At 42.1% G+C, this 16,509-nt stretch overlaps 2 protein-coding genes across 2 annotated transcripts; one reads left to right on the plus strand and one right to left on the minus strand.

Annotated features, from left to right (window-relative positions):
• The first annotated feature begins 42 nt into the window (after positions 1-42).
• LOC116615272 (uncharacterized protein TM_0508) lies at positions 43-15,748 on the plus strand. The gene is given in 5 exon segments (XM_048720478.1): positions 43-61; positions 196-234; positions 237-274; positions 557-704; positions 14,056-15,748. Coding segments are annotated over 5 exon segments (555 nt in total). The 3' UTR covers positions 14,367-15,748.
• LOC125558983 lies at positions 7,727-13,485 on the minus strand. The gene is made up of 5 exons (XM_048720652.1): positions 13,162-13,485; positions 12,549-12,620; positions 12,319-12,399; positions 10,393-10,610; positions 7,727-9,990 (listed from the first exon to the last, which is right to left on the minus strand). The coding sequence occupies exons 1-5, from the start codon at positions 13,238-13,240 to the stop codon at positions 7,984-7,986; spliced, it is 2,457 nt and encodes an 818-aa protein (XP_048576609.1). The 5' UTR covers positions 13,241-13,485; the 3' UTR covers positions 7,727-7,983.
• Positions 15,749-16,509: the final 761 nt, after the last annotated feature.

Consider the following 16,509-nt stretch of genomic DNA (forward strand, 5'->3'; position numbering starts at 1 on the left):
TACCTTCCTCTGGTCTTATAGTATAAGTCAAAACGTTGTTTTATGAGTGATGAATGCAGAGGTCAGATATGACATTTGTCACACTTATTTTCTGGGAGCATAAATGGAGAAATAAAAACAGGCTCAAAAGAAATTCAGGATTTCAGCCAGCCTAGGCTTTGATTTTCTGTTGATTAAGATCCTTTTCTTTCACAGTTGTGCTGAATGATCTCACAATGGAATCCACAGATGCAATTGTAATGCTGCAAATAAGTGGCTGAAGCATGGGGGAGGGGTGAGTATCTGTAGCCTTCATAGTTTTTTTTAGGGGGGAGAAGGGAGGGGTGAGTATCTGCAGCCAGTCTTAAAGTCATGGGGCTCAAGATAGAACTAAGGGGTACCCCATTTAGGGGGGATATTAAGAACCAAAATTTTGAGACTGAATACATGGTTTGTGTATAAGAGGGGCATGTTTTCCTGCTGAGATTATGAAGCCCTACCTGGCTTGTTTGAATATTTGCTTGGTGCAAGTCTACATTTGCACCACACAGAATTGATGAATTTATTTTAATCTTAGCTTGCTGCAGCAATTGTCAGACAAGGTGGAAGAATAATCCAGCAGGAAAGTGACGAGTATGTCTCTGTACACGGTCCCGTGGCTACAGAATGAGTCGCAGTGACAGGACCCGGAAGATTACCTTGTAAGGCAATCATCCACGCAGTAGGTATGTCTACATTTTGTATCAGTAGCATGTTACCTTGTAAGGCGATCATCCACGCAGTAGGTATGTCTACATTTTGTATCAGTAGAATGTTACCTTGTAAGGCGATCATCCACGCAGTAGGTATGTCTACATTTTGTATCAGTAGAATGTTACCTTGTAAGGCGATCATCCACGCAGTAGGTATGTCTACATTGTATCAGTAGAATGTTACCTTGTAAGGCGATCATCCACGCAGTAGGTATGTCTACATTTTGTATCAGTAGAATGTTACCTTGTAAAGCGATCATCCACGCAGTAGGTACGTCTACATTTTGTATCAGTAGAATGTTACCTTGTAAAGCGATCATCCATGCAGTAGGTATGTCTACATTTTGTATCAGTAGAATGTTACCTTGTAAGGCGATCATCCACGCAGTAGGTATGTCTACATTTTCTATCAGTAGAATGTTACCTTGTAAGGCAATCATCCACGCAGTAGGTACGTCTACATTTTGTATCAGTAGAATGTTACCTTGTAAGGCGGTCATCCACGCAGTAGGTATGTCTACATTTTGTATCAGTAGAATGCTACCTTGTAAGGCAATCATCCACGCAGTAGGTATGTCTACATTTTGTATCAGTAGAATGTTACCTTGTAAGGCAATCATCCACGCAGTAGGTATGTCTACATTTTGTATCAGTAGAATGCTACCTTGTAAGGCGGTCATCCACGCAGTAGGTATGTCTACATTTTGTATCAGTAGAATGTTACCTTGTAAGGCGATCATCCACGCAGTAGGTATGTCTACATTGTATCAGTAGAATGTTACCTTGCAAGGCGATCATCCACGCAGTAGGTATGTCTACATTTTGTATTAGTAGCATGTTACCTTGTAAGGCGATCATCCACGCAGTAGGTATGTCTACATTTTGTATCAGTAGAATGCTACCTTGTAAGGCGATCATCCACGCAGTAGGTATGTCTACATTTTGTATCAGTAGAATGCTACCTTGTAAGGCGATCATCCACGCAGTAGGTATGTCTACATTGTATCAGTAGAATGTTACCTTGCAAGGCGATCATCCACGCAGTAGGTATGTCTACATTTTGTATTAGTAGCATGTTACCTTGTAAGGCGATCATCCACGCAGTAGGTATGTCTACATTTTGTATCAGTAGAATGCTACCTTGTAAGGCGATCATCCACGCAGTAGGTATGTCTACATTTTGTATCAGTAGAATGTTACCTTGTAAGGCGATCATCCACGCAGTAGGTATGTCTACATTGTATCAGTAGAATGTTACCTTGCAAGGCGATCATCCACGCAGTAGATATGTCTACATTTTGTATTAGTAGCATGTTACCTTGTAAGGCGATCATCCACGCAGTAGGTACGTCTACATTTTGTATCAGTAGAATGTTACCTTGTAAGGCGATCATCCACGCAGTAGGTATGTCTACATTTTGTATCAGTAGAATGCTACCTTGTAAGGCGATCATCCACGCAGTAGGTATGTCTACATTTTGTATCAGTAGAATGCTACCTTATAAGGCGATCATCCACGCAGTAGGTATGTCTACATTTTGTATCAGTAGAATGCTACCTTATAAGGCGATCATCCACGCAGTAGGTATGTCTACATTTTGTATCAGTAGAATGCTACCTTGTAAGGCGATCATCCACGCAGTAGGTATGTCTACATTTTGTATCAGTAGAATGTTACCTTGTAAGGCGATCATCCACGCAGTAGGTATGTCTACATTTTGTATCAGTAGAATGTTACCTTGTAAGGCGATCATCCACGCAGTAGGTATGTCTACATTTTTCTATCAGTAGAATGTTACCTTGTAAGGCGGTCATCCACGCAGTAGGTATGTCTACATTTTGTATCAGTAGAATGTTACCTTGTAAGGCGATCATCCACGCAGTAGGTATGTCTACATTTTGTATTAGTAGAATGCTACCTTGTAAAGCGATCATCCACGCAGTAGGTATGTCTACATTTTGTATCAGTAGAATGTTACTTGTAAGGCGATCATCCACCCAGTAGGTATGTCTACATTTTGTATCAGTAGAATGTTACCTTGCAAGGCGATCATCCACGCAGTAGGTATGTCTACATATTGTATCAGTAGAATGTTACCTTGTAAGGCGATCATCCACGCAGTAGGTATGTCTACATTTTGTATCAGTAGAATGTTACCTTGCAAGGCGATCATCCACGCAGTAGGTATGTCTACATTTTTCTATCAGTAGAATGTTACCTTGTAAGGCAATCATCCACGCAGTAGGTATGTCTACATTTTGTATCAGTAGAATGTTACCTTGTAAGGCGATCATCCACGCAGTAGGTATGTCTACATTTTGTATCAGTAGAATGTTACCTTGTAAGGCAATCATCCACGCAGTAGGTATGTCTACATTTTGTATCAGTAGAATGCTACCTTGTAAGGCAATCATCCACGCAGTAGGTATGTCTACATTTTGTATCAGTAGAATGCTACCTTGTAAGGCAATCATCCACGCAGTAGGTATGTCTACATTTTGTATCAGTAGAATGCTACCTTGTAAGGCGATCATCCACGCAGTAGGTACGTCTACATTTTGTATCAGTAGAATGCTACCTTATAAGGCGATCATCCACGCAGTAGGTATGTCTACATTTTGTATCAGTAGAATGTTACCTTGTAAGGCAATCATCCACGCAGTAGGTATGTCTACATTTTGTATCAGTAGAATGCTACCTTGCAAGGCGATCATCCACGCAGTAGGTATGTCTACATTTTGTGTTAGTAGAATGTTACCTTGTAAGGCAATCATCCACGCAGTAGGTATGTCTACATTTTGTATCAGTAGAATGCTACCTTGTAAAGCGATCATCCACGCAGTAGGTATGTCTACATTTTGTATCAGTAGAATGTTACCTTGTAAGGCGATCATCCATGCAGTAGGTATGTCTATTTTGTGTTAGTAGAATGTTACCTTGTAAGGCGATCATCCATGCAGTAGGTATGTCTACATTTTGTATCAGTAGAATGTTACCTTGTAAGGCGATCATCCACGCAGTAGGTATGTCTACATTTTGTATCAGTAGAATGTTACCTTGTAAGGCGGTCATCCACGCAGTAGGTATGTCTACATTTTGTATCAGTAGAATGTTACCTTGTAAGGCGATCATCCACGCAGTAGGTATGTCTACATTTTGTATCAGTAGAATGTTACCTTGTAAGGCGATCATCCACGCAGTAGGTATGTCTACATTTTGTATCAGTAGAATGTTACCTTGTAAGGCGATCATCCACGCAGTAGGTATGTCTACATTTTGTATCAGTAGAATGTTACCTTGTAAGGCAATCATCCACGCAGTAGGTATGTCTACATTTTGTATCAGTAGCATGTTACCTTGTAAGGCGATCATCCACGCAGTAGGTATGTCTACATTTTGTATCAGTAGAATGTTACCTTGTAAGGCGATCATCCACGCAGTAGGTATGTCTACATTTTGTATCAGTAGAATGTTACCTTGTAAGGCGATCATCCACGCAGTAGGTATGTCTACATTGTATCAGTAGAATGTTACCTTGTAAGGCGATCATCCACGCAGTAGGTATGTCTACATTTTGTATCAGTAGAATGTTACCTTGTAAAGCGATCATCCACGCAGTAGGTACGTCTACATTTTGTATCAGTAGAATGTTACCTTGTAAAGCGATCATCCATGCAGTAGGTATGTCTACATTTTGTATCAGTAGAATGTTACCTTGTAAGGCGATCATCCACGCAGTAGGTATGTCTACATTTTCTATCAGTAGAATGTTACCTTGTAAGGCAATCATCCACGCAGTAGGTACGTCTACATTTTGTATCAGTAGAATGTTACCTTGTAAGGCGGTCATCCACGCAGTAGGTATGTCTACATTTTGTATCAGTAGAATGCTACCTTGTAAGGCAATCATCCACGCAGTAGGTATGTCTACATTTTGTATCAGTAGAATGTTACCTTGTAAGGCAATCATCCACGCAGTAGGTATGTCTACATTTTGTATCAGTAGAATGCTACCTTGTAAGGCGGTCATCCACGCAGTAGGTATGTCTACATTTTGTATCAGTAGAATGTTACCTTGTAAGGCGATCATCCACGCAGTAGGTATGTCTACATTGTATCAGTAGAATGTTACCTTGCAAGGCGATCATCCACGCAGTAGGTATGTCTACATTTTGTATTAGTAGCATGTTACCTTGTAAGGCGATCATCCACGCAGTAGGTATGTCTACATTTTGTATCAGTAGAATGCTACCTTGTAAGGCGATCATCCACGCAGTAGGTATGTCTACATTTTGTATCAGTAGAATGCTACCTTGTAAGGCGATCATCCACGCAGTAGGTATGTCTACATTGTATCAGTAGAATGTTACCTTGCAAGGCGATCATCCACGCAGTAGGTATGTCTACATTTTGTATTAGTAGCATGTTACCTTGTAAGGCGATCATCCACGCAGTAGGTATGTCTACATTTTGTATCAGTAGAATGCTACCTTGTAAGGCGATCATCCACGCAGTAGGTATGTCTACATTTTGTATCAGTAGAATGTTACCTTGTAAGGCGATCATCCACGCAGTAGGTATGTCTACATTGTATCAGTAGAATGTTACCTTGCAAGGCGATCATCCACGCAGTAGATATGTCTACATTTTGTATTAGTAGCATGTTACCTTGTAAGGCGATCATCCACGCAGTAGGTACGTCTACATTTTGTATCAGTAGAATGTTACCTTGTAAGGCGATCATCCACGCAGTAGGTATGTCTACATTTTGTATCAGTAGAATGCTACCTTGTAAGGCGATCATCCACGCAGTAGGTATGTCTACATTTTGTATCAGTAGAATGCTACCTTATAAGGCGATCATCCACGCAGTAGGTATGTCTACATTTTGTATCAGTAGAATGCTACCTTATAAGGCGATCATCCACGCAGTAGGTATGTCTACATTTTGTATCAGTAGAATGCTACCTTGTAAGGCGATCATCCACGCAGTAGGTATGTCTACATTTTGTATCAGTAGAATGTTACCTTGTAAGGCGATCATCCACGCAGTAGGTATGTCTACATTTTGTATCAGTAGAATGTTACCTTGTAAGGCGATCATCCACGCAGTAGGTATGTCTACATTTTTCTATCAGTAGAATGTTACCTTGTAAGGCGGTCATCCACGCAGTAGGTATGTCTACATTTTGTATCAGTAGAATGTTACCTTGTAAGGCGATCATCCACGCAGTAGGTATGTCTACATTTTGTATTAGTAGAATGCTACCTTGTAAAGCGATCATCCACGCAGTAGGTATGTCTACATTTTGTATCAGTAGAATGTTACTTGTAAGGCGATCATCCACCCAGTAGGTATGTCTACATTTTGTATCAGTAGAATGTTACCTTGCAAGGCGATCATCCACGCAGTAGGTATGTCTACATATTGTATCAGTAGAATGTTACCTTGTAAGGCGATCATCCACGCAGTAGGTATGTCTACATTTTGTATCAGTAGAATGTTACCTTGCAAGGCGATCATCCACGCAGTAGGTATGTCTACATTTTTCTATCAGTAGAATGTTACCTTGTAAGGCAATCATCCACGCAGTAGGTATGTCTACATTTTGTATCAGTAGAATGTTACCTTGTAAGGCGATCATCCACGCAGTAGGTATGTCTACATTTTGTATCAGTAGAATGTTACCTTGTAAGGCAATCATCCACGCAGTAGGTATGTCTACATTTTGTATCAGTAGAATGCTACCTTGTAAGGCAATCATCCACGCAGTAGGTATGTCTACATTTTGTATCAGTAGAATGCTACCTTGTAAGGCAATCATCCACGCAGTAGGTATGTCTACATTTTGTATCAGTAGAATGCTACCTTGTAAGGCGATCATCCACGCAGTAGGTACGTCTACATTTTGTATCAGTAGAATGCTACCTTATAAGGCGATCATCCACGCAGTAGGTATGTCTACATTTTGTATCAGTAGAATGTTACCTTGTAAGGCAATCATCCACGCAGTAGGTATGTCTACATTTTGTATCAGTAGAATGCTACCTTGCAAGGCGATCATCCACGCAGTAGGTATGTCTACATTTTGTGTTAGTAGAATGTTACCTTGTAAGGCAATCATCCACGCAGTAGGTATGTCTACATTTTGTATCAGTAGAATGCTACCTTGTAAAGCGATCATCCACGCAGTAGGTATGTCTACATTTTGTATCAGTAGAATGTTACCTTGTAAGGCGATCATCCATGCAGTAGGTATGTCTATTTTGTGTTAGTAGAATGTTACCTTGTAAGGCGATCATCCATGCAGTAGGTATGTCTACATTTTGTATCAGTAGAATGTTACCTTGTAAGGCGATCATCCACGCAGTAGGTATGTCTACATTTTGTATCAGTAGAATGTTACCTTGTAAGGCGGTCATCCACGCAGTAGGTATGTCTACATTTTGTATCAGTAGAATGTTACCTTGTAAGGCGATCATCCACGCAGTAGGTATGTCTACATTTTGTATCAGTAGAATGTTACCTTGTAAGGCGATCATCCACGCAGTAGGTATGTCTACATTTTGTATCAGTAGAATGTTACCTTGTAAGGCGATCATCCACGCAGTAGGTATGTCTACATTTTGTATCAGTAGAATGTTACCTTGTAAGGCGATCATCCACGCAGTAGGTATGTCTACATTTTGTATCAGTAGAATGTTACCTTGTAAGGCGATCATCGATGCAGTTACATCCATAGTTATCTCCCTAATTTTTCCCCATGTATCAAAAAAAGTGATTCAAGCCCTGAGGGATTGTAAAATGGGTATGAACAACATCAATTTTTAGTATAGGAAATAGCAAATTATGAAATAGGAAATTATTCATTGCGGGTATACCACAGGAACCCCCTCCCATACCCATTGTTCTCTGCTTATTGCAGGAGCTCCGCTATAAAAAGGTAGCTATTTCAAAATGTTTCAAAGTAAAAGTAGAAAAGCAAGACAAGGATTAAATGGAAATAGTATTTATTAGTTTGCCAGTTGATGAAAAAATTAAGCATAGGTTAAAAAGTATATAGAAGTGAACAGGTATATAAAAGTTATAAGAGAAGATTGATACCAGAGTTCCTGCTAATTCCTGACGGTGTTATGAAAGTTATATGGACAGGTATAAATCAAAGTTCTATCTTATTTTTAGAGTTAGACAAACCAGTATAAATCAAAGTCTTGAGTCACCTAAGTCCAGACATTGACTGGAGTCCCTACTTAATCAGTGGGACACTCGGATGTATCTGAAGTTTTCTCGCTTACACAGTCCTCATCTGCTTTTAACACGTCCTTGCAAGTATTCAAGGCAGCGTTAGCAATTGCCTCGTCAATCTCAGTGACGTTAACCTGCGTATTATCCGCCTTGCTGTCGTTGACCGGCGTTGTGTCATTTGACAGAGAGTTCAAGCTTGCATAGAGCTTAGCCTTTTCTCGACGTCTCCTCCTCTTCTGAGTTCGTGTCTCTTTGGGGTGTATTGAGAGGCTGTTAATACTTTCTTGAATGTCATATGCGGATAGAAGGGAAGGACTTTCACTTGCACACACGCCCTTCACCTCATTCGGATCGTTGGGAGTGCTCACCGGTCTGGCTGCTCTATCAATAACCGTGGCTTTCTCATGCACGCCACTCGTTCCAGTCGTCGGGGATGCGTCTTCAGTTATTTTGATTAGGCGTTTAGTAACACCTGGTGTTTTAGATGACTCCTCTCCATGGGCCCCTTGAGTATTTAAGCTCATGCTAAGGTACATCTCCAGCTTCGCCCTGCGTGCTTTTCGTTTTTGTGCTTTAGTTGGTTTCGGTGGTAAAGGCTTCTTAGGGATCTTTTCTGGGGGTGTCACTGGAAGGCTGCTGGTTCTGAGGTTCTCCCTTATCACCTTAAGTGTGTACGCTGAAGGGCCTGAATCACCCTTTGTTAAATTTCTGCGTGCCACTGACCTATTTTTGTTGGAATCAGTTGTCGTTGGTCGAGCATTGTTGCTTGAGGTAGGGTTAGCAGAGAAAGAACTCTTCGAAAAGATTGATTTACTAGACCTGTCTTTGTTATTTAGGGGAACAGTGAAAGACGCACCAGATTTCGAAGCAAACTGATCTATGGTCTTGGTTATGTAAGTGCTGCTGTGGAGATTAGTAGAAGACTTGGTAGACATTGTGGTTTTATACCTGGTTCTGTCTTTCTTGCTTTTCGTAGGGTGTGAAATAGCAGAAGCTGATTGTCCGCTTTTTGTTGTTCCAGCTTTGCCAAGTTCCTTGTTGCTGTTTCTATTTCTTGTTGACTCGGTTATAATCGCTGGAACCTGTCCTGATTGAGGTTTTGGTGTATCAAGTCGCAACATAGATGACTTTGCTTGTTCGCCAACAGAAAACAGAGCCCGCGATTTATCCATTGTCAGGTCTGGGAGTGACACTGACCGAGTGGCTTTCCTCGGGGTCGGCAGATCACGTTCAAGGTTACTAATGGATCTTGACCGTCTTGGCATTGGCGCCGACAATGGACGACTCGTGGTCCTCGACACGCGACCACCGATATCCCTTCTACTGCTGATGCTTTTGTTATCATTGTCACTGGAAGCATCCTTTTGCTGTAACTCCGTCTCCACGTTCTTAAAGGATGCAACAGTGGCAGTGCGGCTGTTGGCTGAGATGGCTGGTCTCGGACCAACAGTTATCGGGCCGTTTTCCTTAATCCTTGGTTGCAAAGCCTCTTGTAGCTCTGCGGTTGTAGGTGATGCCTTGATAAAATCCAGAAGTATTCTTGAGCTAGCGGATTGTGGTACTGCGAGAATCGTCAAGTCACTGGTGATCGAGGCGGCGCTGGCTGTTCTACAGCGGTGTGGTGCTACAGTGCCTGGAAAAAGAGCTTCCACGATGGTTGGAATGGACCGCCAAGCAATCGGTGCATCATCGTATGACACTTTGACCCTCACTGCTTCCTCACACAGCAATTGTCTAGCTGTTGTTCGAGATTCGATATCAGATACTGTCTCATGAAGTGTCATTCTGCTTGCCTCATGGTTGTTATGATGGATGCCCACTGGAGCGATGGACTTGTTGCCCATGACAGGAGGTGATCTGGACTCACACCGCGCATGAAGAGGAACTAATTCTTGAACTTCCTTTTCCATGGCTTCTGTTCTTTTGTCAAAGTCTGGGATATTCTTACCGCACAGATGATTCTCCGCGCAGCTCGCCAGGGGGTTCAGCGTTGTTGTCGGTGCGCATTGTTGCTGTAAAGTAAAATGTAACTTCAACACAATTCCCTCCAAAAAAAACACCCCTAGCCGTTTTTATACTTTTTTGTTTCTTTTATATCTTGTTTCGATCTAGAAACATACTTTAAATAACAGTCGTCGGGTCAAACAGTACCTTGTGTTACCCAATAAAGCTGTCATGTCGGTTATAGGTATCTGGTCCTACATATTGTACAACGTACGCCAGGCAAAAATTGTCATATACTTCCAATACTTACCCTTCTATAGCTTTTGCTAGCGACTTTCTAATTCCTTCAGTGTTTCTAGTACTTATGTAGTACTGTTTTTCTCTCCCCCCCCTAACGCCTCCCCCTTGACCTCGCATAGAGAGCAGACCTCTTTAGGCGTGGTACTGTACAGCCATATCTCATTACTCACCTCTGTCAGGCAGATATTCATGTCGGAAGACATTTTGTTCTCGTCTTCTTTGCCGTCATCTTTCTGGTCTCCGTTGTCCCAGTTGACTGCTAAAACAGCCACCGTGACCATGGTCGCCATGACGAAAAACGACACGAAAAAAGGATTGCACCATAACGGTACTATTTCCGGTGCAGATGGTATTACCGCTAGGGCGGTTACCTTTGGGACCAGCAAGACTGCGATAAAAACAAAATAAAAAGATCAGCAATGTAAACAAAGCTCAATTATAATAGAAACTACAGAAATGATCAGCAAGAAGTCAAGTGTAAACGTTAAAAAAAGACAATCACACATGTTGTAGTATGACGCGATCATCGACCAGATGTAATTTCATGGGATATCTCTGGTCGCCTGTAGGTTAACAGGCGATAAGATAATTGTTATACATGTCCCTTCCCTGTATTGTATAACACCATTCACACCTGGCGCGTAAGTAGCGTTATAGACGTCACAGGGGAGGGGTTTATGACGTGTGATATCTGTTCTCAAATGGCGTATTACAACTAAATACATCAGCTGGGCGGGTTATGTGACACATTACATTTTTCTCACCTGGCGTGTAATTATGTTATACACGACACGGGGGAGGGTTATATGACTTATGACTTTACTCACCTGGCGTGTAAGTTGTGTTATACACGTCCCAAGGGAGACTGGTGACTTCTTTACTCACCTGGCGTGTAAGTTGTGTTATACACGTCACATGGGAGGGTTATATGACTGGTGACTTCTTTACTCACCTGGCGTGTAGGTTGTGTTATACACGTCACATGGGAGGGTTATGTGACTTGTGACTTCTTTACTCACCTGGCGTGTAGGTTGTGTTATACACGTCACAGGGGAGGGTTATATGACTGGTGACTTCTTTACTCACCTGGCGTGTAAGTTGTGTTATACACGTCACATGGGAGGGTTATATGACTGGTGACTTCTTTACTCACCTGGCGTGTAAGTTGTGTTATACACGTCACATGGGAGAGTTATATGACTGGTGACTTCTTTACTCACCTGGCGTGTAAGTTGTGTTATACACGTCACATGGGAGGGTTATATGACTGGTGACTTCTTTACTCACCTGGCGTGTAAGTTGTGTTATACACGTCACATGGGAGAGTTATATGACTGGTGACTTCTTTACTCACCTGGCGTGTAAGTTGTGTTATACACGTCACAGGGGAGAGTTATATGACTGGTGACTTCTTTACTCACCTGGCGTGTAGGTTGTGTTATACACGTCACATGGGAGGGTTATATGACTGGTGACTTCTTTACTCACCTGGCGTGTAGGTTGTGTTCTGATACACGTGAAATGGAAGGGTGGGCTCCCGTGCGTAACTAAACACTCTGTCCCGAAACGCTGCAAACAAATGGACACTGGTTACCCTTATTCTTATATTATTTCAATTTTTTAAAATTTAAATAGGAATGAATCAATCACCTTTACTTACTTGTTGTATGTATATAGATAAAATTTGGGGTTATATATCAGGCGACATCTTTCCCACCTGTTATATTACAACTATATAGATCAGCTGGGCGGGTTATGTGACACATTACATTTTTCTCACCTGGCGTGTAATTATGTTATACACGTCACGGGGGATGGTTATATGACTTATGACTTTACTCACCTGGCGTGTAGTTTGTGTTATACACGTCACATGGGAGAGTTATACGACTGGTGACTTCTTTACTCACCTGGCGTGTAGGTTGTGTTATACACGTTACATGGGAGGGTTATATGACTGGTGACTTCTTTACTCACCTGGCGTGTAGGTTGTGTTATACACATCACATGAGAGGGTTATATAACTGGTGACTTCTTTACTTACCTGGCGTGTAGGTTGTGTTATACACGTCACATGGGAGGGTTTTATAACTTACCTGGCGTGTAGGTTGTGTTCTGATACACGTAAAATGGAAGGGTGGGCTCCCGTGCGTATCTAAACACTCTGTCCCGAAACGCTGCAAACAAATGGACACGGGTTACTCTTATTCTTATATTATTTCAATTTTTTAAAATTTAAATAGGAATGAATCAATCATCTTTACTTACTTGTTGTATGTATATAGATAAAATTTGGGGTTATATATCAGGCGACATCTTTACTCACCTGTTATATTACATCTATATAGATCGACTGGGAAAGTTGGCTCCCGGGCGTATCTAATCCCTCTGTCAAACTCTGCCATCAAATGGAGACAGGTTACTTTGATTCTTGTATTTTCATTTTCTAAATCTTTAATGGGAATGAATCAACACAGTACTGAAGTCGTATGTTGCACGCCTCTACGAATGCACAGTAGTTTAACTAGGAGAGTTCACTAAGTCGTATGTTGTACACCTCTGTTAACACCTCTGTTAATACACAGTAGTTTAGCTAGGAGAATTTCGAGCATTTGCCCTTCGTTGGTTTATTCCTGTTTCCACAACGCCTACTCGGACCACCTAGTGTTACTACAAGTAACCCGCCCCTCCCCCCTCCTAAAAAAATATAAAAATTAAATTTAGAAAGTAGCGAAGCCGACAACGAGCTCAATACTTCCTTTCTAAATTCCACATCTACTAGGAAATTGCCCCCTCGCCACCTCCCGTCCTTTCCCTTAGCTTTAGGCTTGCAACCAGATTCGGCTTGCCAATATTATATGCCCGCTCAAATCATTTCATCCTACAATTAAAGGCAGTTCTTGCCTCATTTATGAACAATACAGCATTTTAACACTTACCGGGAAGGGAGCTTGTCTCTGTAAAAGCTGTAATTCCAAGAATTACAGCAAAATAAATAACAAAATATGTTAAAAACATCACTACAAACTACCCCCAAAAAAGGAACATTCGAGAAAGCGCAATGTAATTTTAATGTAAAATAACAAAGATCTCAACTCACCATTGCGCGACTCTGCCGCTAAACGTTTTGGTAAATAAAATATCTTTAATTGTGGATACACATGATCCAAAATACCCAACAAAGTCCCCAAAAGTACGCTTACAATTATCCAGATCATCGCAGATCTGTAGCTTGCAAGGTAGCTTGGGTCTCTTTGAGTTCTATTCTAATTTGCATTATTACGTCACCAGCGGCCTTGACGTCACACGCGCACGCAATACATGCCTTCCTGATGCCTAGTGCACACTAGCAACATAACAACCTAACGACATGAGCGCGCGCACTATGTTTAGCCCGACATAACGAAATGGACATAATGACATGAAAGAAAAAACACGGTTTTTTCTCTTATGTCGTTATGTCGAAGATAAGAGTGCGCGCGCCCATGTCGTTATGTCGATATGTCGCTAGTGTGCACTAGGCATAAGCACGACGCTACGTCACCTACGTTAACACCTCTACCCGCGAAATGTATCTTGCTCTTACCGGCTTCATAACTATTATCATCTGCGCGCCATCAAGACGTGCGGCCGTTGATAATATGCTTTGGCGCAATGCATCAGGGGTACTACCTCGTAAAGAAATCCGTGCGTGCGCAATGGAATGTGTGTGAGGCTGCGTGTTTTTGCAGGGGTGGGCATAGGCGCGTACTTCTCCTTCCATGGCAACCACTATTGAAAAAAAAGTTCCACGAATCTTCAACGCTCCCTGAAATTCTCTATTGTTTTTGCAGGCCCAGTATGGAAAGGCGGAAACTCCTCCGAGAACACGTACCTCAAATCTGTTGTACTACGCTCGCTTGAGGAATGTGATAAGCGCAGTTACACCAGTGTTGCTATCCCCGCCATCAGCAGTGGTATCTTCGGTTTTCCAAAGGAGCGCTGTGCAGCTATCCTTTTCTCTGTGGTGATAACTTATCTACGTTCTACGAATCTTTGTTCTCTCGAACTAGTTCGGTTCACGAACTTTGATAAGCCGACCGTGGATGTATTTAAAGGGCGCGCGTTATTGATACACCAAGAGCTGAAGGATGATGTGGATTGACAGTCAGTTGCTGTGTAGGGAAATCTACACAGTGACGGATCTAGGGGAAGTTACGTTGAACCTTAATGGCAGGGCCGTAGCTGGGGGTGGGGCACGCCCCCCCATTATTTTCAAAGGTTTTAAGGAAATGACTAGTAGGGGCGTGGCTGTGCCCCTCTCCCCCTTTTTTCCTTTATGTTTCTGTATTGTGCCCTTCCCCTTCCCCAAGCTTACGTGGCCTGCTACGACGGCTCTAAGTGATACACAAATTACGGCTCAAAAGCCTTCGGTTGAGTTTTCATAAATTGAACCATCATTTGAAAAATCCTGGACCGCCACTGTCACGTTGCAGTTAAAGCAGAGTAATGTTTCGTAGGTGGGATAAACGTCTAAAGTTGTACAAAGTGCTGCAGCCTGTATTACTATAGTGAATCTAAATCCTTGTGGGTTTATCTCAAAGCATCGCCACAGGAACCCCTAGCGCCTGTTTTTTTTTTTTTTTGCTGTTTTCTGCTGAGGAGGTATAGAAAAAGGAAATTATTCAATGTCTTTTAATTTCTAGTTTTCTCATTGAGAGTACTCCTGGTTTTTTTTTACACAAATGTAGGATAAACAGAATTGCCCATGTGATGTAGATTTGACAAGGGTGGTTTAGACCCCGTCCCCACGTATCCGTTTTCGTTTAAAAAGTCAACCTTTTTGTTATACGGATGTGTTACGGATACGGGTACCGTCCACACGTCAATGCATGACTGAAAACGGAACGATTTAAAAACGATCTCCAGAGTGGAACAATTGGAAAACGATACCCTTTCGGAGCCGTGGGGACTGACGAAAACGGAACCTTTCAAAAACGATGGCGTGATTTAATTTGCGCGCGCGATGTAAACAAACGAATGGGTCTACGCATGCGCTGTAGAACTTGTTATCGTTTTAGTATTGTTTCTGCATTTTCGTGGTGACGGGTCGTATCAAAATGAAAAAGCTTCGTGTGGACGCGGATCTGAAAACGGAACAAAAAGGTTTGCGTTTTCAAACAAAAAAGGATACGTGGGACGGGGTCTTGGATCCATGCCGCCATCAAGACACAGGCTCAAGTACGTTCGGTTGGGCGAGCGCGCATTCCTTTTCAAATTTCTTTTGTTGCAGTTCTCCTGTTGCAAGCAGCAGCATGGAACTCAAACACGCTTGTAGGTTAGCGAGAACAAAAGACGTGGAAAGGACGCGTCAATTGTCGAGGTGCACTAAGACATCACGTGGCTTTCTATGCCAGAATACGAACAACAAAATGCAACTTATTTTAGCACTTACGATCTATAGTGTCTTTAAGATACCTCTAGTCTTTAGTCTTAACACTAGTCAATACTTTACAATCCTTAAAAAAAAACTAAAATTAACCTAGATTACATGTTGTACTTCTGACTGAACATTTTTACTCCACAATAGTATCTTTTCTATTTTCCCTTCTACTCCGTATGTATATGTAATCATATTCGGGCGAATACTTTTCGACACAACCCAACTTTCCCGCCGAAATATTCGCTCGACCAATCAGAAAGCGGTATGGGTATCAAAATGCACCGAGGGTGCCTCAGTTGGGCATAAGGCCTTAATACTTCTCCGCCAATCACGAGCTACCACCCTTGCCTCTTCCCAAGAGTTCCATCCTGCCTTTGCTCTCTCCTTTTCCACCGACCGCCTCCAAGTTGTCATAGGTCTTCCTATTTTTCTTTTTCCGTCGGGCTGCCATACGCAATGGTGTTGTCGCGGCATCCTGAGACATGCCCGAGATACTTCCATCTCCTTCGTCTCGCTTCTAAGCTCACCCGTGTAGATCCTGTTTCATGGTTAAGCTCCTCTATTGATGTTATGTACGGCCAGAGGATGCCCAAAATTCTCTTTAGACATTGGTACTGGAATGAGTCAAGCTTTTCGCAGTCTTTAACATTGGTCTTCCATGTTTCACTCCCATATAAGAGGACACGTTTCACGAGTGTGTTAAATAGCTTGATCTTGGTGGTCTTGTTGTTTTATTTGGAGCCAAGAGAGATACCGTTTTCAGTTTCCTGAAAGCTGCTTTATCCTTGCTAATTCTGGTATCAGCACCTCCGTAAGTACTTAACGCAGGCTCCAAGATAGGGGTAGCCAATGGGCTTCTTTGATG

This window comes from Nematostella vectensis, chromosome 13 (genome assembly GCF_932526225.1).
Source record: "Nematostella vectensis chromosome 13, jaNemVect1.1, whole genome shotgun sequence".
Lineage (NCBI taxonomy): Eukaryota > Metazoa > Cnidaria > Anthozoa > Actiniaria > Edwardsiidae > Nematostella > Nematostella vectensis.